The sequence below is a fragment of the Rhineura floridana genome, chromosome 16 (genome assembly GCF_030035675.1).
Source record: "Rhineura floridana isolate rRhiFlo1 chromosome 16, rRhiFlo1.hap2, whole genome shotgun sequence".
Classification (NCBI taxonomy): domain Eukaryota; kingdom Metazoa; phylum Chordata; class Lepidosauria; order Squamata; family Rhineuridae; genus Rhineura; species Rhineura floridana.
This window is the reverse complement of record NC_084495.1, coordinates 36,394,568-36,417,377: the sequence shown is the minus strand read 5'-3', so window position 1 is coordinate 36,417,377 and position 22,810 is coordinate 36,394,568. Positions and strand designations below refer to the sequence as shown.

Below are 22,810 nucleotides of genomic sequence, written 5' to 3'. Positions count from 1 at the left end.
ATTCTGCAGCATGGCTGAGGCGTGGCTGGTTGGGGTGTGCGGAAGGACTTTTCCTCAGCTACATTTTGGAACTGGCCCAACCAAGACTTTTTAAAATGCCTCTAACCACTTCATCTGCTGTGCTGAGGAGTCTTTTATGGTTACCGTCATTTTTTGAAGGTTGGTTTTATCTTACCGGAAGGGCCACAGCTCAGTGGTCGAGCATCTGCTAGCATGCAGAAGACCCCAGGATCAATGCCCAACATCTCCAAGTAGAGCGGAGAGAGCTGCCTGAAACACTGGACAGCTACCTCCAGTCAGTGTGAACAATACTGATCTAGATGGACCAATGATCTGATTTAGTATAAGGCGACTTCCAGTGTTCCTCTGATTATCCACTGCTACGATTTTATTGTTTTTCAATTGTTGTAAGCTGCCCTGAGCACTGCAAATGTAGCAGAAGTGCAAATTGGCTCATTAGATCAGATTACAACTGAATTACCAAATGTTTTGTGATCTGAGGGCAGTGTACTATTTGCCCCATTCTCTTTATGCTTGAAAATTAACTTTCAACTTTTAATAAAAGTTCTCATGTCCTCTGCAGCAGCAGTTAAAGCCGGAGCAGGAAGCAGGCTTACAACACAAGTCACTGTGATACTTTTATGACAAAAGCCATGCAGGAACAGATTCATCTGAAGGAAACAGGTGCATAGATGGGCAAGGGTTTCAAGCTTGGATGACCTTCTCATCCCTCCCTTCCAGAACATTTGTTCTTTAAAACAACAGAGCATTCTCCAAGCATCCAGTTTGTTCTTGCAGCAATCAAGACTCTATCAAAGAAGCAATAGATCAAGATCCATGGGATCTATTCTATTTTTGCATGAACTCTGTATACCCCCTCCAGAAGCAACTACTGCACACCTTAAAAGCCCACAACCCTTTTGAAGTAACTAATTTCACCTAGCCTAGTCTCTGCCTTTTCTTATGCAGAACGAACACTACAGGCCAGTCCCCTGATGCTGAGGTAGTGAAAGGTTAACACTCACAAACGTCGGGTCCTTATTCAGACATGCGTCAATAAACTCTTTAAAGGGTTTGCTGAAGTCTCCTATTAGGGTTGGAGGGTTGTTTTTGGGAATGAGAAAGAGAACTCTCATTGGATGCATGTCTGAATTGGGAGGCTCTCCTTTGGCCAGTTCGATAGCAGTGATTCCCAGTGACCAAATATCAGCCTGCAAAGAAGACAGAAAGAAGATCGCATTCACACAGCACCAGCAATTTTGGAAAACAGACTGGTAGCAGGAACAGGTAACATGTTTTGCAGCTGAACTGAACTGATGCACGACACCTACAATAAAAGCAGGACCTTTGTACTCTGGGATGTTGGGACAACACCACCAGAGAAATGTCTGTATATAGGGGGCAGGTACCCCTTCAAGAGCAAGTGTAAAATTTTCAATGGATTGATATCCTTCGTGGGCAAAGCTTATGACCGATTGTGGAGGTGGTCACTTGGAAGGGAAAAACAGGGAGTTGTGTGTGATTATGCTGCACTGAACAGATATCAACAGGAAGTCTAGGGGAAAAAACCATTATAACTCTGGCATGAAAGGAGAGTTTGTTACTATGTGACCCGAGAACCATGTGTGTAACTGTGCACACCATCCTTCTGGTTACAGATTTATTTGGGCTTTTTGGAGGAGAGCAGAGAATTCTGGGCATGGATAGGAGCAGAGTTGAGGCTCAATGGACAGAGGAGGACAAAAGCCGGAAGCTAGTGGGAATATGTTCCAGCGCTCCTTTAGCGCTTAGACCCAAATTAAGGCCCCTGCTGGTTTTCACACTCTAAACAATTCTGGGCCACAATAATCAGGGCTAGAAGCTTGCTCTTTAACACACAGAAAGCTCACATTCTCAAGCTGTCCTACTCCCAAGCACAAACCAATTACCAGGGTCTTACTTTGGAGTCATAGGCAGATTGCTGGATGACTTCTGGGGCCATCCAAAATGGTGTGCCTACAAAGGTGTTCCTCTTAATCTGGGTATCGGTCAGTTGCCCTGCAACTCCAAAATCCGCAAGCTTCACATCTCCTTGCTCTGACAACAACACGTTGGCAGCTTGAAGGGAGGAGAGAGTAGAAAACCTAATTAAAAACCAGAAGGAGCTATTACTTGAAGGGATACTGCCTCCCTACTCATTTAAATTTATACACACCCTTTATATCCCTGTGGATTTTCTTCTCTGAATGTAGATAGTCAAGCCCTTTCAAGATTTCCTTGAGCATCGTGGCAATCTGGAACTCATCGAATGGGCCAGCACGGAGCTTTGGGAATAACATAAAGCACAATTCGTAAGGTTAATGTAGCTCTCACCTTCACCATTTGATAAACACACATTTATTGCAGATTTGAAATGTCACCTTTTTTTCTTTCCTTCTTTAAAGATTTTCAGGCAATGAAAAAGTTCAAACACACATGTTCCACAACAGTCACCGGAGAAACAGTTAATTCATAAACTTAAAAGAGTAACACAAGTAACTTGGAAATGTTGTCAAGCGAACATTGGGAATTGTTTTACCTCCCTTAGAAACTCTAATAAATGTAGCATTTTAGAGAAGGCAGCAAGAGCACAGAACAGAGGCAATACCTTCCTAATAAATGCAGCCCACCACACCCCAGCTTTCCAAAATCTGCTGCCCTGGCCTCAACTGGCAACTATGCCACAACTGACTTGCTACTTCAGAGGACATCCCCTGCCACTCTAAATTCCAGCAGAGAGCAGCAGAAGATGGCTGTTAGGAATGAACCGAGTGCTGTTTATGTGTAGAGACTACTCACAATTTTATGATACTGAATTTCTAGTTTAGTACAGGACGGTTTGCTACTAAGATTACAAAAATGTCTTATTGCTCAGTGTTAAATAATATTTCAGGATCTCATAAGCATAAACACTGAGCAGTATTATCTTACAGGAAAAGGGTGGGTCTCCTATACAGGGCTGTGGTGGAGCTGGACTGGGGGACCAGGGGAAACCACACATCACCACCCAGCGCTCTTTGCTTTTTTTAGTCCCTCCTAGGTTGTATCGGTCATGAATGCTGCGTTTGTCACAAGCAATGGGCCCTTTCATGGCTTAAATTTAAACTGCCCAAAATGGAAAAGCCAGGTCACTTTCAACACATTAACTGTGCTTTGCTTCCACCGAACACTCCTGGGATCTGCCTCCATGGGAAACATTTCTGTGTATTTAAAACTGATAAAACGTCCCACCTTTCAATTTATTAACTGTGCCATGTTTTGATGGCAATGAGGCTTCCTCTTACTAAAAGCTAGAATGTGTTGTAGACCTTTTGCTAATATACTGTATTTTTTAAAGACGCAAGTTAGACAACCTCCACTCAGGCTCATCTACAATTAGGCATAAAGGAACACTGTAGTCATTGTGTCAAAAGGAGCATCGTGTGACAAGGGAGCCAGTTTACACCAGCAAAAAAAGCGTGTTTGACTTGGACTAGGGAATTCCAATCCCTGTCCAGGCACTGAGTCATTTTGTAGCTTCAAAGTCTCAACTTCTGAGACTTGGTTAACCAATTGCAAGTGGAAGAAATAGTTGCCTAGCCTACAAGACTCTTGCAAAAGGAGGGAAAATGCATGTAGATTATATTTACTATTATTTATGCAGTGCCATCAATGCAAATGGCACTTTATACAAAGCAGTAACAAAACGGCAGGTGCCCACCCTGAAGGAGGTAACGATCTAGAGAATATTACACAATACTCTGAACACTGACGTGTTATAAAAGCCTATTATTAATAGCATAAAGAAGATAATCTCTTTCAGAGTTCAGCAGAATTAAACATCTAGTAAAAAACACCTGGAACCTCCATCCTATTCTCTGATGTGGATATTTATACTTCTTCGAGAAAGGAAGTATGTTCACTGAACAAGCTTCAAAAAACTGAAACTACCAACTCATGAACTATGAAACGAAAGAAATCATACTCCTAATAATAAGAATGCTATTGCTGTATTGTTAGACTGTTCTTAATGTTTTGAATTATTTGCCTGTATTTCATTGTTTAATGATTTATTGGTTTGCGTTTTGTATTGTTTCGAGCATATTTAGATGGAAAAGCGGCATTCAGACCTAAATAATAAAATCCATAAGAATGTGTAAGCTAACTTTAGAAAACGAACAAGCCAAAACACAACTGTAAAACTTACCAGATCCAGTGCTGACCCTCCACCTAAGTATTCCATGATGATCCATAACTTTGTGCCCTAAAAGTGAATGCAGATCAAGCATTAAGTCTTCTCAACAGACCAGAAGATGAGCTCATCATAAACTCCTCAGGCAAACAAGACACACACACTCCACGCACACGTGAAAGCTGGGTGGAAAAGATGCAAGCGAAGATGCAAACAATCACTGTGTTTGTCTCCTGTTGCCCACATCCATCTAGCACACTTGGTACCCACTCTTCAGCCCCCAAAGGGGTTCCCAGAGCGACTTACCCCCTGTTCATCATGAAGCACCCAAGGGAAACTGGAAAAGCTGCTGTGGGTGGTGTGCAAGAGATTATTAGGGGTACAATGTACTTGGCAGCAGGAGAGAACTGAGCTGGACTGTTGGCCGGAGGGAGACAAAAAACACCAAACACTTTACTGCAGGCTCTTGGCTAGTTATCCATCCACTGCCTGGGAGGAAAAAAATACCCTACAATCCCAACAGGAACAGAACTTTCCCTCCTTAAATGGACTGCCTTCATGCCATTCCTTCCTAAGGGCTGGCGTGAAGGTTGGTAACCCAGAGGACAAATTCACACATTGTCTTTTATGTGTTGGCTATATTATATGTTCTTCATGCTGCGTTCGCTATTAGTTGCATTTCTACTTTTATTGATTATAAAATATACTTTATATGGTTTTATGATTATGCTATATGGCGAACTGGGTTGTTTTAGCATAAGAATGGAACGCCTATTAATAAGACAGAGTAAGAGCTACTTTTCTATGTTCCTTTTCCACCACTTGATTATCCAGCCTAAGAAAAACGTTTGTGCCTCTCAAAAACTTGCATACTGCACTATGAATATTAACTGATCTCGATAAAAGGTATTTTAATGTCTTCAAACCTTGCTCTGATCACAAAGTTTTACCACTCAAGATATTTGCATCTGAACCAACTGTGCTGTTTATATAGCTGAGGGCCTGCCAATTAACCATTTCCAGATGAAAAGATCTGTGTAATGTGAAAGCTTATTCTAACAGAAGACTCCCCCACTTACTCTGAACTGCTTGCTCTCTGGCATCAACATGATATACTTAGCAATTGCAATGACTTAGGGATGCTACACAGAGAACAGGCGAAATACATGTACACTTTTAAAAGACAGATGGATTTACTCCCTAGCAGGGAGGTCTAGCACTGGACCCCTGCCGAACAGATTATTTCAGCCATTGGCATACCATTTCAAGAGACAGACAGACATCTCAAAAGAGGAAGAGTTGAGGTGTGTGTGTATCTGCATACACAAAAATGAAATATTCCTGGTCTGATTTTTAAATAAATATTATTTGAGGTCTATTTTTAATCAAAAAAACATAAACAAATTGTCATAAATAATTCTGCTTGCATATTACATAATCAATATTACCAACATAACCATGAATGTTTTTTTTTTAATGGAAGACCTATTAGCACATACAAAACTGTTGCAATACAGATTACTAAATGAACAGTTGTTCTTTCTATTCATATATAGGCGGAAGACAGATTTCAGAACAAACACAACTGGTCAATTGAAATTAAAGAAATTTGTCATCTGGTCAGATTAACTGATAAAAAGTTGTAATATCTGCCTTTCCACAAGATGTTAAATAAAATGTTACATCAGGTTTCCCATCTAAGGCTGTATTCTAACCTATCTCGATTTTCTGAAAGATGAAATCTGGGCACAACTGACCAAGCAAATAAAGGTGCAGGGCAGCCATGCTCCAGGTCCAGCGCTGAACAGAGCACACTTTGTTGAGAATCATGAAGGGTTATACTGTATTTATACTATAAAGGTGTGTTCCAATAGCTGGAAATGAGGAGGGAAGTAGTTTGCTACTTTTAGCACCTTTCACAAAGCCCAACTATGCCAGTAAGAAAAACCTGCAATGAGAACTCATTTCCAGGCTGACGCTGTGGTTACACTTATCTCTGGATGGTTTGAATGTAATTTGGAAAAGCCTACCCAGCAGGAAAAAAACAAGTACTGTTTTTTCCAATAATGCCTCAACGACATTGCTACTATAAACTGTAACTGGGTTTGTATAGTTTTCCCCTGGGCATCCAAAAACCCTCCTTGCCAGTCACTTCAGGACAAGAAAGGAAAGACTATATGCATAGCAGAGGACATTGTCAAATTCCTGAATTCCTAACAGGAGGCAGAGGCAGTTTGGGTTAAAGTTATGACACATTAGAAGAGGGGTGGGGACCCTCCATCTGGCCCAGGGGCCAGGCCTCTCAGTTTGGCCTGCCACGCTGTCCTGAGTGAACCAAACTCACTGTTCCCACACTTAATGTCAGGTGTAGGAAACTTTAAGCCATGGCTAAAATGAAGAACTGGAACACACTGCAAGCATGCTGCGGACTCTTCCTTTAAATCACTGGCTTGAATTCAAGCTGGCAATTTGAAGGATCTTCCTTTGCAGCGGATTGCTGTGAGTGACAACCAGGTGACTGGGGGCTGCAGCAAGCTCCACTGGGATCAGCTGTGCCAGAGCTCCCCATTGGGAACTCTGCAGTGTAGCTGATCCCTGTCCAAAGTGGTACTTGTCGCTTTCGGCAGGAATCTTTGTCTCAAGCCTGGCTCGAGTTCCAACCAGGGCTGCAAAGGAAGAAAGGAAAGAATAAGAAGCACACTTAAGGAGTGCGCACCAGATTTTCCTTTGTAGTTGGGTCGTTTGACGCCATGGTTATAGGTACGTGACATGGTTTAAGTGTTTAATAAAAATCTGTCATATTCTAATTCCTGCAGACTATTTGGGAGCATGGTGGTCTGTACAACTGTGATAATGTATGGTAAGATTGTACTGTGAAGTTTCTTTACAATACTGCATGTTCTATATGTTATAAGGGCTTGTGAAACCACGCAGAATGGAAGGCGTAACCTCCCTAAAGACACTGACCTATCTGCATTATGGTCCTACTTCATATTTATACAGTATGAGAACACTGTTGGCTATTGTAAATATGTGGTCTGTGTTGAAATGCAAGTTGTTGCATTAGCTGAACTGTTTGATTCTCACTGTGGGGCAGGCGGGGGGAAGACAGAGCAGATGCCCCTTTCCCCACATATACACACGTCTAACTGCAGCATGTTAATGGGGAGATTTTTGCTGGTGTCCCAATTATCCAATGATGAAATGGCTTCTTCTCGTCTAGCTTAGGCACCAGAACAACCAACATAAATATACATAGAAAAGGTCAAAAAGTATGGGTAGATGCACATGGAAATTTGTAAACACCTAGAACAACATCAGAACCTCTTCCCCGGGTTTGGGGGTATTGCAGGAAGGGTCTCTGCAGGTCATGGCACTGCTGTTATGGAAAGCCCTTCTGAATGTAGCCCGCCTGGGCCTGTCATTGCTGACTTTTTGTTAAGGAGTGAAAATGTGGTTCTTCTGTAAAGACTTTGGGGAGGGCATGCCTGATTACTACTGGTTCTGAATTGGCAGCTGTGTTTTGTCTTGCTAGCTTAATGTATACATGTTGTTTTAATGCTATTTTTACTTGACTTTATCTATCTTAGCAGTCTTCTTTAAAGTGGGATATAAGTATTTTAATGAATAAATGGGGGGGCGGGACACTCCTGAGGCCAAGCTGTAACAGGGTGAAGATTTGATTTCAGCTTTGCTTCCTTTTATAAAAATAACAAGTAAACAGTATTCGGTATGTTTGGTCTATGAGCTTGCTTCTGTTGTATAAGGAGCTTGTGTTTTGGAAGGGGTTGAGAGTGGTCATTGTGTTACCCAGAAAGAGAAACACCTCAGGCTGAAAAACTATGTACAAAAATATCACAGAGGAGGCAGCAGTGGTGGTGACACGTGTAGGAGAGGAGAAAGGCATTAAAGATCCTAAAAGAAGAAACCAGACAGGTGGCCTTCCACCCCATGCCTTTGTCTTATCTCTTCTTCTCTAACTCCACATCATGCCTTTGGGAGACTGATCCTCTTCTTGCAGGTCTCTCTATCCCCTCTCATGTCTACTGCTCTGTGCATAGTATCTTCACTTTTCAAGGTGTGCAACACCTTTGTAAACATGGGAACATTTGAAAAGCTGTGGATTACTGAGGGTGCAAGGGAGTGGAATACTTTGGCTTCAGACTCCATTTGCATGGAGTCTGCCGGATTTTTTTAAAAAAACCACGAGCTTGATATGTATTATAAAATCAATAAAAAATACAAGTAGAGAAGCAATAAGGTGTGAAAGCTGAATTATCTTTAGAATTTTTGACCACATCAAGACCTTGAACATGTGCATAAACCATGTAACAAATAGCAAAACTAAACTCAAACTCTATTCTTGATCTATAAAATGTGGTATTTTTTAAAAAGTCTGATAACATTCCTGTTGTTTGCATCTCATGACCTTAATTTTGCTGCTTTCAAAGCCATCAAAGAGAAGATTGCATTTTTCCAGTAAATAGGGAGTAATCACATACATTACCTTTAAATAGGAGCCATAGTATTTTGTTACATAAGGGCTGTCACACTGACTTAGAACAGTGATCTCCTGCTGGATGTCTTCTATTTCATCTTCTGCCTCCTCTAGGTCTATGATTTTTATAGCAACCACCTGCTGCGTTCGATTATCAATTCCTTTAAAGACTTCTCCAAATGAGCCTTTTCCAATGCGTTCTAGTTTTGTGAAAAGTTCCTCAGGGTCCGCTCTATGATTCTGAAGGGGGGGGGGGAGGACACACAAACACAGTAATTAGTTGGGTTTCTCCCTTTTTCCCCCTCCATGACTTAAAGATTTCAATTTATATCAAGATACATAACAAAGGAGGGATATACAGTGACAAGTAGGGATTCCATCCTGAAATTCTGCACCAAAGAAACTCCCAAGTTCTTGAAATTGAGGCAAGTTTGTGCATGATCTCATATTTTGTGTAGTTACAAACTGCAAGTATTTCACACCTTTTAATTTTCGTCCAGTTTGAAAGAATGGAGTGGGAACAAAGGGTGATGGGTAAGAAATGTTTAAGCTCTCTTTGACCATGACTGCAAGAAACAGCTTTGTAATTTTGAGAACAGACAGGATTCTGCATAGGTTACTGGACCCATTTGTTATCAGTTCATATTCTACTCTGGTATTAGCCACACAGAATTCAGAACGCCTAGAAGATAGCATTTCCAGTTATTGTTACCAACTGCAGGTTACGCCATGCTGAAGGGAAATCAGCAAGAAAATCATATATTTGAGAGAGGACTATGAGATACCTCAGCAAAAATTCAGAGGAAAGGTAGAACAATGCAAAGAAAGGCTTCAGATTGCCACAGCAATAATGTGCCATTAATTGGGGGCATGTGATCATTGTCTACAAAAGCAGGCATTTATTACAATTCTGTCTGTGAGCTATAAACCGATTACCACCAAGTAAAAGCGTACTCTAGCATAAGATGCTAATGGAAAAGTCATCCTTCATGCCTTTGTAAGGTACAAAAAACCTGTCAATTCATGTAATTTTTAGCTGAGCCAGCAAAAAGAGCCAGAATGGTGTCATGGTTAGTGTTGGACTAGGCCCTGGGAAACCAGGGTCCAAATCCCGACTCTTTCATGAAGCTCTATGGGTGACATGCGTCGATCACTGTCTTTCAGCCTAACCTGCCTCACCAGTGTTTTGAGAATAAAATGGGATGTGGGTATGTCTATATGTGAAGAACCACGTACGCCACTTTGAGCTCCCTTAAGGGAAGGTGGTATAAAAGTGTAATAAAAAATAAATAATTGTAGTGCACATTACAAGGCTGCAACTTTAAGTGGGTGACGGTCCTTCAAGGATGCAGGTAAAGGCATTTCTCAGCCCTTCTAGTCAAGATCTCTTAGGCTACAATCCTAAACTTTGTGTGTCTGGGAAACAAAGGCAGCTGAAGTGCGCATTTTCCAAAGGTGTGTTGGGCTCTCGCTGAGAGAATGGAAGAGGAATCCTCTTGCTTTCCTTCATCATTTTTCCTCTCATCTCTGTTTTTTAAAAAAGTATCTCTGCCATCGGGAACAACAGGAGAGAAATCAGAGGGTGAGATTGAGAGTTGGGTTAAATCTCTTCCTGGTTTAAGTGAGTGAGACAGCTTTGAATCCTTCAGAAACATGACATTTTTTGGTCCTCCCCCTAAACCCTATTTTTGGCCCAACTAAGATCAGAGCTCCAATTGTGGCTGGACCAGGAGAGAGGTTTCTGGAGCAACAGGAAAGGGGGCTCAGACATCAAAGAGGGAGATCTGACATATCCCATGGCCCGCAGGAGGCCTTTACAGGGGCCACAGAATTTCATCCTTACTGGAAATGTCAGGGATTGAACTAACCATGCACATCACATGCTACAGATTCTCCCTAATGGACAAGAGAAAACAGACATGGCTCTGAAGGAAAAATAATTCAAGTGGTTGAAAATGCCTCCTGCCACTGAAACTGTTCACACTTGGCCACTTTTTTATTACATTTCTATCCAGCCCTTCCTTCAAAGAAAGGGTAATTGAACACAGGAGATGCCAGGCAGTAATATTTTGCAACCTAGGGGTTATCTTCCCCAGGAGCTCTACAAAGTCCTCTACGAATACAGAATTGCAGAGGCCAAGGGAACATACATACTACCACCAGTGAGGCCATAACCCAGAGCACATTCCGATTTGTACTTTTGAGCACAAGCAGCAGCAGCAGCAGTTGTGCAACAGTTCCAGCTTGCCTAATTGTTCCCCTGTAGAAACCAGCTGATAATTGCATGGGCTGTTTCCTTCAATGCTAAAAAAGTTCAATATCCTCATGGAATTTTCCACTTCTAACTCTTTCATCTCCAGCTCTACCCCACCCCAAGGACTGGGTACTACCAGAAAAAGGCAAGGGTACTGCTGCAAGAGGAATATTAGGATGTTTGTAAAAACCACCTCAAAGATAAAAAGAAAAATCCCTGCTTGTTTCTTTAAGTTTACAAGTAAACGTATGTCAGTGTTCTAGGTATTTAGAAATAAGGTGTTTTTCCAAAGCCATATATATATTTAGAACCCCCTACTTCAGAAATCTGTTTAAAAGTCATAGCAGCTGTATGCAAACATCATCCAAGTTGAAAGGAAAAGGGAAACATAACCAAATTCAGTAATCCAGCATTCAGCAAGGACTTGCTTCTTCAATCATTACATAAACTGGTGAAAAAGTAACATTATGTGCCATTGATGCTCTCTGCTATCCAATGCACTATGAGGGATAAAGGGTGATATCTAATGTTAGCCATTCTCAGAACACACCCATTGAAATCAATGGGTCTACTCTGAGTATGGCTTAATTGACTACTACCCAGTGATTCTGAGTGAAAAGACTGAATGACGCAAAAAATGTAGTGGCTGGTGTCACACATTCCATGACAGCTGATACTTTTATCTGTGGCATGGTCTGACTTGTCAGGAACTCTGAACGAAACAGTAAGACACAATAGAGAACTCTGCAAAATGAAAAATAATCCTGCACTGGCCATGTATGGTAGGAACACTTTTGTTGAGAAGCCCCCATCTAGGCGGTTACCTTGAAAATTCTCCAAGAGCAGCCCTGTTGGTTCAGGTCAAGGGCCCATCTCATCCAGCACTCTGTTCTCATACTGGCCAACCACAGACCCATGGATAGCCCCACGCAGAACCTGAGCACAATGCTCTTCTCATCTGTGATTCTCAGCAATTGGTATTCAGAGGCACGCTGCCTCCATGGAGACTGGTGCAGCAGTTTGTACAGGGGGCAGAAGCAATGTTAGTAAGGACCCTTCCTACCATTACCCACTCCTGTATTTAGCAACACGGTTTCTTGTGCCCCCATTTCTAGCAAAACAAGAGCAAGGAAATCTCAGATGAGAACCAACGCAAAAGTGCCCTAACATTCTCCCCATGCTATCATCATCTGTGTGAACTCAAGCCAATGATCCACAGCAGCCTAGAGTGAAAGCTAATAGTCATCCTTGTGACACTCTTGTGTGTGAGAGAGAGTGAGAGAGAAAAAGACTGTCATTTGCATATAGACAGGTGATGTATAGTAGGTTTTTTAAAAAACAAAAAAGGTAAAATCGACATCTTATAAATAATATAGCAGCCAGAAAGAAATGCTTAGCTAGTCCCTAAGCTTAATAAGAACTATGTATCAAAATATTCATGGCAGTGTTGGGGGGGGGGAATGCAAAGTAGATGCTGCAGACTATTCCCCTTGTCCAATACTTCTTGCTGCAACAGTGCCACACAGCACCTTTCTCCATTCCCTTCAACCGCCAGCATGATTGCTCCTTCCCACTCACACCTCTCGTACATTGATCCATAATGCCAAAGTACTTTCTCTTATCCTTACGATTCCCTATTTCAGGAGACAATGAGAGAGCACCCACTCTGGGGGGACTACATCTTTGGGATCTTGAGCTTGCCCCTCGTTCACCAGTGTCCACTGGACAATACCAGGTTGCATTTTTTGACGCACGAAGGATCTGGATCTCTGTGCTTCTTAATGTATGAGGCTATAGACTTCTATCAGTAGTTTTGCGACTGGGCGTGTTTTAGGAATCTATTCTAAAAAACATATGATAGTCATCCTCAAAAGAAGCCAAGTTAAAGAAGGCAAACCTCTCCCTCAGGAGGGGGGGGATTTTCCTAAGGGGAGAGGCAACTTTGTACAATCAAATGCCAGGGCAACAAGATATACAGAACCCCACAATCCGATGTTGCCCTTCAAATTGCATAGTGATCTAAAATGACAGTCTAATTTAAAGGATCTCTTATGAACCATAATTGTAGCAGGGCAGTTATTCTTAACTTTGTACTTACAGAACAAACTACTCTTATGTTATTTATTTTAGGGTGACAGGGAACCTTGAAAGAAGGCAGCTTGCTGTAGATTATATTACATTTATGCCATGAATGTATCTAAAGAGGACAGGGGAAAGAAAACTAGGGATGGGAAACTGCCTACAAACACAGATTTCAGAAGACACAAACCCACTAGAGTTGCCTCAAAGAAGCCACACACTCTCAGACTCAGCTTCCCTTCTGCAATGGGGGGGGGGGTAATACTGACCTATCTTACAGTGTTGTTGACCTTAGAATCTGCAAAGAGACTGTCTATGAAGCACTTTGAACCTTCAAAGTGCAACAAGATAAAGGCCATGTTTAGCTAACAACCAACAAGCCTGTAGAACCATGCCAAGACTTCCTAAAAGTAATTTGTAAAGCTGAAAACACATCCCTGTGCTTGTTGTTGCAAATGCATATCAATATCAACACACAAAATCACTGTCATTAAGCGACTAGAAGGCTTATGTAGCACAGCTGCCTCATTTCCAAATGTGATCTTCCACACATTACTTCCTAGAGCTTTACCCAGGTAAACCAGGTTACAACATGTCTCAAGGAAAGAACAAGTGAACAAGGCACACCACAATAGAAGCATCTGCAATACTAGTTAACCAGGCCAGTCAACCCACAAAGTAGAGGAAGGCCAGATCCCATTTTGTTAGCCAATCTGACCTGTGGAAGAATTGCTTCCCAGCTCTGAATATGGTGTCAGCTAAACCCTCATCATGAAGCAAACCATAGCCGCTTGAAGGCTACTTTATGTTCATCACCATTCAGAGGTACTGAAACAATACTGGTGAATTCAGCTCTCTTAAGTGCAAAGATAGAGAAGGTCAATGAATAGAGAATTTGGGGAGATGGAGTAGATCTGAACAAGAAGGAGACCGCTGAAGTGGTAATCTAGCTCTTAACAGCAGTAACCTCTTCTTGTACAGGAAATTTTTTCTTCCTTTGGACTAATTCACTCTCAATTGAGAAATAAGCTGGGAACTGAAAAAGCAGAAGTATCTGATGTTGATTCTGTTGAAATTACCTAAATTTTATTTTTTTAAAATTTACATATGTCTAAAAACTGAAATAGTTAACCATTCAAAAATCCATGTGTATGTTTTGTTAATGTTGTTTCTTGAAGAAGAAAACTATCCAGAAGAATAAACAATCTTATTAGCCTGTTTGGTGGTGGTGGTGATTCTGGCACATCATGACAAAAATATCATGATCAATTGAACAGTTGGAGCTGGTTCATCTCCTAAATGACTTCACAAATTCATTCTGCTTCAGTACAAAAGCAACCAAATTATCATCCCATTTTTGATGAGAATTAACCTGAAAACAATTCAGAATAATTGCTTAGTGTATACCTACTTCTAATGAAACCTACATCTCTGAATATGTATTAAGGTTATATTAAATAATAATCGATTTCTACTAAAAATGATTAAACAGAATCTTCCTCACTAGTGATTTAAACTGTAATTTAAATAATTAAAATCGAGTCCTTCAGAAAATGATTTAAATCAATTTGATTTAGAGAGGCCTGGAGGCCACATTTAACCCCTAGGCCTGAGGTTCTCAATGCCTTGTCTACGGTTCTCTCCGTTATAATAAAAAAAGACAGCAGGTAGAGAAGGGATCAAATCCATTATGTTTAGTAAAGCCTTAACAGAACAAATATTTGCAAGAGTTAAGAATGTCTGTCATGTCAGTATCATCACTGGAATGTTCTTGAGATGAGCCACTGCCCCATAACCTGGTAATTCTCGTTTGAGATTTCCCACCCCTGTTATGAGTCGATATTCTATTGTCTGCATGTGGCACTCCCACATTCTACTTTAATGTGTTAAGAAATCGTAACTTGCTAATTAAATAGTTGGGGGGGGGTGCCCCGGCACAGGTTTTCAGCACTCCAAGAGCCCATACAAGAAGTCCTTTGTTTAATAGTTGTTTTTCTTATAGTAACACCTATATTGGAGACATAAGCTCAGTCGTTAAATATCATGGAGCACAAACACTACAGCGAGCAGCTGGTCTCAAACAGCAAGTAGAAAAGGAAGATGAACTATTACCACAGAGATGGGGAAATGAAGCATGAAGGGGTATGACTTGCAACAAGGAAATGTCTCCTTGATCTTTGTATGTTATATTTTGCTATTTACTTTCTTCATTTAGTTTGGGTCAGGAATAACTTCCAAAACAACTAAATTAAATTCTACTTGAACATATTCACCAAGCATCACCCAAGTGACTAATGCAATGCCAAAGCCTTACCATTTATCAAATGAAATACAATGCATTATTATTTAGGCTGGTGTTTTGTGGCTATGATCAACCAAGGTCACTATGGCAGTGGGTTTTTTTGGCGGGGGGTACCTATACATATGTGAATATCATGAAGCCACTCCAGGTACCCAGGATAGTGGCAGGAAAATTTAAAGCGACTAGGCAATGATCCAACACTGCCAGAGAAGCCTGGTCACCCAAGGTGCAAGGATCCAACTGCAAACAGAAAGGTACACCTTATAGCACTTAACCAGTGCCAAATGTCAGACTCAGCACAGTAGGTGGCATTGGCGCTATTGTAGCGAGATGCTCTCTTTGCAAATGGGGCACACCACCACATGTGGGAACCATTGTGCTGCAACCAGTACGGGGGCCTTATTTTGCTTTAACTTTGGCACCTGCTCATATAGCAAGGGTATCTAAAACATTAAATGAATGGAGGTGCATGCACTTTTTAATTGGTTTTTTATTTGACAATATGTGCTGTGGTACACATGAACAGTGTGAGAAATACATAACCCTAAATGCTTAAAAAATAATGCAATTTGCCTTTATCTGTGGCCCAAAAGCAGAAATTTGACACATACATAGACCCTTTCATCAGCCCTCAAAACAGGAGGGTTGTTAGCCATATCTGTCTGAACAGCCTATGCAAAATTAATTTGTGCTCTTAAGTATAACCAGTTAACACGTCTCAACATCACAGAAACATCAATCAAAATTTAACCTGACTAGCTGTTCCAGAGGTCACATTTGAACATAGAGCTATCTTCCAGAGTGGGTTGTCTGAGGCTGCAAATTAAGAAAAATGCGTCTACTGGTCTATACCTTTTGTGAACACCCACTTCAATCAACACTGTTTGATCCTCCCTGCTATAATGCAAAATAAACTAAAACTCAGGAGGGGGAAAAGTGCTATTTTTCTCCTGATAAAGCAGAGTTCAAAGACTGAGCAAGATGACTACAGAGCAGGAATATCAAGAAGCACAATATTAACATGCACTTTACTTTGATAAAATGCACAACAAATCATTACCCTTCATTAGAACAAGGCACATAGTCTGCAAGTTTAAATGAATATTGATTTCTCCCCCAATTAACAGTTTTCAGAATATCTCTACTCTGTTCTGTATTGCCAGTGGGGCCGATATTCCAATTCTGAACATGTTTGCATTGAAAAGAGTTCCAGTGATTTTAATGGGATTTACATCCAAGTAAACATTCTTTGGATTATAGCATTAGCGTTCTCAGGTAAAGGCACTATGTGTGTGAATAAACAAACAAACACTTTTCATAGTTTTTTTTAACAACCTAGCTACAACGCTCCAAGTTATTTTTGCTATCTTCAAAACTGTAATTAATCTTTTTACAGATTTAGAACTCTACATAAATGACGCATTAGAAGTGAGATCTTTATTTACATCTCACCTAAAAACTTGTGGAATTCAAAGATTTTTTGCTGTTTTTTAAAAGAGTGTCTCCTAAGACTCCATGTGTATTTGTTACACTTTGGATGTTTAACATTTGCTGTTTTTACTAAAGGAGAATGCTTGTCTTCATCTTTTGACAATACTATTTGAACGCTTTTATCTTTACAATTAAGAGCGCATTCTGAAAATGACTTTAAAAATAGTACTCAATTGACCTGTTCTTCTGTGTAAATACCCACCTGTAAATTCCTGTCAGTCACAACAGATTTTGGGTTGTTCTTTTGTTTGCACACTACATTACACGCAAACCTAAAGGATCAACATAGGCTAAGAGTGAACTGTGAATTCTATCCCACTGCATGCAACAAGCAGGAGTGCTGATCAGGTTCCAAGCAAAGGTATGAATAGATATACCACCAACATGATTTCAAACTGACAGGCATCATTAAAGGCTAAAGGCAAGTTCTAATCTTGCAGTTTCATCCAGGGAAAGTAGCAATGTGAACCAAATGCAGTGGAGCTGCTACATTTTCTGGGGAGGCATGCTCCCAACACTCCTCCTCAACTGGACAGGTATTCACACGCTCCTCCAAACCCCTCCACCAGAGCGGCATCAATAAGGTTGGAGCCTCTGTAGCCCCTCATTCCTCTGCAAGATTCCATCGTCAAAATGATGACATAAAGGGAAGATCCTGCAGAGGATTCCCCAACATAAACTGGCAGAATCTCAACAGTCAAGGACCTGAAAAGCATAGGCAGATAACTGAGATACAGCGCTCTCTCTTACAAACAAGTCCATGAGGAACATGCTGCCCAGGAGAGGTGACTAACGGGAGGAATGATGTCTATCTAGCACAACTGAGAATACATCAGAAGAACATAATACAGTTTTATTCACATGGTGCTAAATAGATTTGCTTGACGGAAGACTAAAGACACAACCACAATCATAAGCAGAATGGGTCCCATTAATTCATCAGTGAATAATACTACACATAGTCCCAGGAAATTTATTTTTTGTTAAATTTGCTTTACACAGCAAAGGCACTTTAATAACCAAGACCAGTGTTCCCTCACAGCTATTAGTATGGCCTCCAGGTTCCTAAAACATTACATTTCAATTTCCATGATGCAAGATTATATCCAGAATAGACCTTCCTAAGTCATTAAACAGATATCTAAGGGTGAAGCAGAATTCTAATTTTTCTAGATCAAAAGTCCTTTTTTCAGGAGTCCTCTTACACAGTCCGACTCATTTGTGCAGGTCCTCAGTGGTTGCCCTGCTCTGTGTCTGACTGCCAAGAGACGTGGCTCATGGATATGCAGGACACTCCCTCCTCAGTCTTGGTGTCTAGACTGTGGAACACTCTTCCTTGGAGGTTTGCCTAGTCCCTTCCCTGACATGTTTTTAAAATGTCAGATGAAAACACAATAAAAACATGCTATTTCAATGTGCCTACGGTATAGATAATGTTTGTTCTCTCTGTCTTGATATTCACTCTAATTTTACTATTTTATCTGCTGGATTATATCTGGCATTTTATTTATTAACTGTCTGGAGTCCCCACAATGGGATAGAAATGCAAACAAAAAGACATATCCATCCACCTTCAACATTTTTTACAAGGAAAACCTGATTAGTGTGGTAACGAACAAGCCGCTTCTGGTTGAACTTTCATTTCTCCACAACCAGAAACCACATTTATGCTTAAATGAGCTAATTTTTATTGTCAATCAACATCTCACTATCAAAATACAAAAGTAGTTCAGAATTCAGTTAATACTAGCAGAGGTGTTAGACCCAGGTATGACAAAACTACATTGTGCTACGCAAGACAGCCCAGCAGGTAGGTATACAACAAAATTAGATACCAATCTTTTTATAAATACACCAGCCTCCTCTATGTATGAAAAGAAAACAGGTACTATACCTTTCACCTGCACAGAAGGCAAGTGAGTTGCACACACAGAGCTCCTGCAGATCACCACAGATACAGAGAGGAAAAAACGAAATACACAATGGAAAGATCCTTATTCCACACCTACGAAGTAAATGAGTATCTTCCTTCTACTCCTGTTCACACACTGTACTTGGGTCAACGTAGAATACTGTGGTGACCTGTCTCAGAACACTGGGAACAGGACTATTGTGAGAGGCGAGGCAACCTCGTCTCAAAAAACTCTCGACACCTTCAAACAACAGTTCCCATGAATCTCTAAAGGATGCCATAACAGGTCTCAGGCTGATCTGATTTAAGCTTAACCATTACCTTGTTTAGCGCTCTGGACAATATATATCAGAATTAATGTTACTCTTTTGTACCAAATTTACTACTGGACTACATCAGCCAGTGTGGATTGGTGCAAACTGAGGTTTCTAAAAACCCTGATGCTGAGCCCACTGTACACATCTGGACAGAATAGAAGCATAAAGCTTTCTCTGGTAATCTTAGGTCACTTCATGCAGTAAAAGGTATCTGAAAACTGGTCCGTATGAGTGGGTGGAAATGGTTTACATGGGATTAGACAAATCCATTGAATGCTGGTCTATCCATAGCTGTTCTATATGTTGCTGGGAAACTGACAGGGAAGAACTCTTGCCCTTTTGCTTTGCTTGTGAGCTTCCTACCAATTGTGAGAAACAAGATTCTGGAAGATGGACCCTTGGTTTGATTCAGCAAGGCTCAGTTTATATTCTTAAAGATTATTAACAGAAAGTCTATGGATTCTTGTTCACTGAAATGTCTTGGAATGTTAGATTTTTTAATCTGGATCTTCACAGAGCTTCAACGTGTTTTATTACAGATTCTATTTAAAATTCCTTTAAATAAGTCCATATTACATAGTTGAAGTTGAAAGTACTTGTTCAAATCTTTCCCCCAGTCCTAATTTTAACATACCTATTAGAACATGTTACACTGAACTTCAGATCTCTTTACACTTCCTGAAATCAAGCTATATGCACTTCAAATCCATCCAGAACAAAGTAATAATCTTACAATAACTAGGCTGATTTCAATAATGGTAATAATTAGAAGTGGACACATTTGTTCCTATATTTTAATCACATAATAGCCCCTTTGTTTAATAAGGAAAATGGTGGTGAGGAATAATTTCCATGCTATATCCATCCTTGAAGGAATGTTTTGTGTCATCTGCCTTCTTTTTTAAAAAAAAGTCATTCAAGGAAAACTCTTTATTCTCTGTAGCTATGCAAAACTGAAACACAGAAATATACTTTTCATGTTTAAATTAAGGGATCTAGGTTAAGCTAACAACAGTGAAGTGAAAGGAAGTGTGCCATTATATAAAGTTTATATAATAAATATTGTAACAGGAGAATACAGTGGTTTGAGCAAACTGCACAAAGTTCTTCCTGGAATTCAGCGCTGCTCAAGAATAATCGCAATTTAAAAGGGAAACGTCTTTGGAAAAATAGAGAACTACCTTTTAGATTTGAAAATTGAAAATTCATTTCTGTTCTGCTTATAGCTACTAATCTATGGTGAGAACTGCCTTCATTCATTAAGGAAGCATTTGTAAACTGGAAGATAATGAGTTTCCCCCCCTTCAGGCTGTGGTTGTGCTATAAATGACTTACATTTGTATGCATCCACACACAGGTAGGCTAGTAAAACTTGTTGTAGGCAATTAAGTTTTGATGACATTTGCAAGGATTCATTATTTGCAGAGATGTATTTCTGTGGCATACTGGTTAGTGTTGGACTACGACCTGGGAGACCAGGGTTCGAATCCACACACAGCCATGAAGCTCACTGAGTGACCTTGGGCCAGTCACTGCCTCTCAGCCTCAGAGGAAGGCAATGGGAAACCCCCTCTGAATACCCCTTACAGTGAACATCCTATTCATAGGGTCGCCATAAGTCGGAATCGAAGGCATTCCATTTGTAACAAACAAACTGCCAGTAGTGCAAGTTACTGTAAAAATACATTTTTTAGACTACATCTCAAGAAGTAATTTGAGTGTGGGAGAAAAAAAGGTGGGGCAGCAGCTTTTAAGAACTTTCTACCCAAGTAACATTCCTAGTTTCAACATGACAGTCCCAGGCTGCAATCCAATATACTCTTACCTGGGAGTAAGTCCCACTGAATCCAACTGAACTCACTTCTGAGTAGACATCTACTGGATTGCACTTTAAGTTACAAGTTAAGTCTAACTACTTGGCTATGTTCCAATCTGCACAATTTTACTCTTTTATTTATTTAACACCAATAGACGGAGAGACGCCTCTGCCTGGAAGAGCTTACAATCTAAGATTCAACACATGGGAAGCACTTAATTAAAATGGCATTTATGATAGGGATGTATATTTAGCTGTTGAGAAATTCCATGAATAAAAACTTCCTCTAAAACTAGGAACTGAGTTTTGAGGAGCTGTGGAGGGTGACAGCAGAATATTATAGCCAGAGTATGGAAGAAACATTACCTGTTGTTTTAGTTGTTGTTCCAACTGGTTTTAATCCTACCTTGACATTTTAAGTTTTATTTTAATTGGAATTTTTATAAGCAGCTTTATGGACCTAGATCCAACATGAAAGTTACTATTCTATAATAATAATAATAATAACAATAACAACAACAACAAGTTACAGAACTAATTTCTGTATGACGTTCGTTGGCCCCCTGCCCAAAGGTACAAAGGCAGAGACCAGATACTTAGCAGGCAAAACCCTGTCAGAAACAAAAACTGACTTGTACCAGCTGTTAAAGAGTCAAAGAAGGCCATTGATGCATCATAGGGCAAAGTATTCCACAATTTTGGTGCAGCCACAGAGAATTTCAATTTCTAACCTTGCCAGTTGTAGAACATATCTTGAAAAAGTTGCAAGTTGTCGCCTACTACAATCTCAGAAAGCACAGAACAGCCAAGGAGGGCTTCCAGTGCTATCAATTACTGCTGTCTTCCCAGACCTTGGGAGGGGGGGGGAGCAGAAGGGGAGAAGAGGACCAAGCCAAATTGTGCAGAAATTCAAAGTCTGCAACCAAGATTAACCTTAATGATATTGGTAGAAGAGCAACCAACCTGTCCCAATATGAGCAAACCAAACAAAAACATGGAAATATAATCACAATAGAAACAACTTGCACCCTGAAGGATCACTGTGCTCCTTATCACTGAATTCTTTAACGCTGAAGCAGAAGGAAGCAACAACAACAGACTTTGTTTCAACTGCTGAACAACCAAATGATTCCTCCATGTCCCTTCCAGGAAGGTAGATTCTCTTACAGGAAGTTAGTGGTGCAAACTGTGTCACTTAAAGCTTCTCATGCATAGCTACCGAACACATTTTGGGACTGCAGACCTATGCTCTAAACCCAGAGCCAATATTCTTCAAAAGGCAGCTTCTAATACACTCATTCTTATTACAGAAAATCAAGAGGCATTTGGCTTTTATTGCATTGTGGCTTCAGTAAACAGAAGTGGGTTGTATAGCTCTATCCTTCATGGAAGCATTGCCATGATAAATTTGTGGGAAGCATACAGCTGCAGGAACGATGGATGAAGCTAATAAATCTGCTTTCAAGTCAGAGTTTGAATGTTGTTCATTAAATAAAGGTATGCTGTGGATAACAGAGGTATTGCTCCTCCATTCAACTGGGAAGGTAGGAGTCTACCACAGGGCAGGGGAACCTGCCAGACATCTTCACCCACCATTCAGAACCTTCCCCAGGCCACGCCCCTCACTGGTTTCACTTTGCACCCTACTCTAGTGCCTGTATCTGGCTGGAATGTGTCCTTCAACTGTGATAATGCCTCTGGTTTGACTGGATGGGCGGATGGGCAAGTGTGTGTAGAAACCTCTGGGTTTTATTTGGCTGGAATTTAGCCTATCGTACAAAGTTAAGACTCACATCTGTTGCCCCATTCGCTGGAACATCTGGCCCCACTTACCACCACATGTGGCCTCTGAAAGGCTACCCACAACAGAATGTGGCACTCAAGCTGAAAAAAGGTTCTCCACCCCAGCTTACAATACGTTCGCAACCTTTTCCTTCAAAGTAATTAAAAAG

General features: G+C 40.6%; 1 protein-coding gene across 2 annotated transcripts in view; it reads right to left on the bottom strand.

The window, feature by feature from the left end:
- The window catches only part of STK26 (serine/threonine kinase 26), a 34,384-nt gene that overhangs the window by 6,849 nt on the left and 4,725 nt on the right, over window positions 1-22,810 (bottom strand). For both annotated transcript variants that reach the window (XM_061598203.1, XM_061598204.1), the window contains exons 3-7: window positions 8,697-8,927; window positions 4,205-4,261; window positions 2,195-2,303; window positions 1,940-2,097; window positions 1,026-1,211 (exon numbers count right to left, since the gene is read on the bottom strand). In XM_061598203.1, the coding sequence (XP_061454187.1) occupies window positions 1,026-1,211; window positions 1,940-2,097; window positions 2,195-2,303; window positions 4,205-4,261; window positions 8,697-8,927 (741 nt within the window). The remainder of the gene's footprint in view (window positions 1-1,025; window positions 1,212-1,939; window positions 2,098-2,194; window positions 2,304-4,204; window positions 4,262-8,696; window positions 8,928-22,810) is intronic.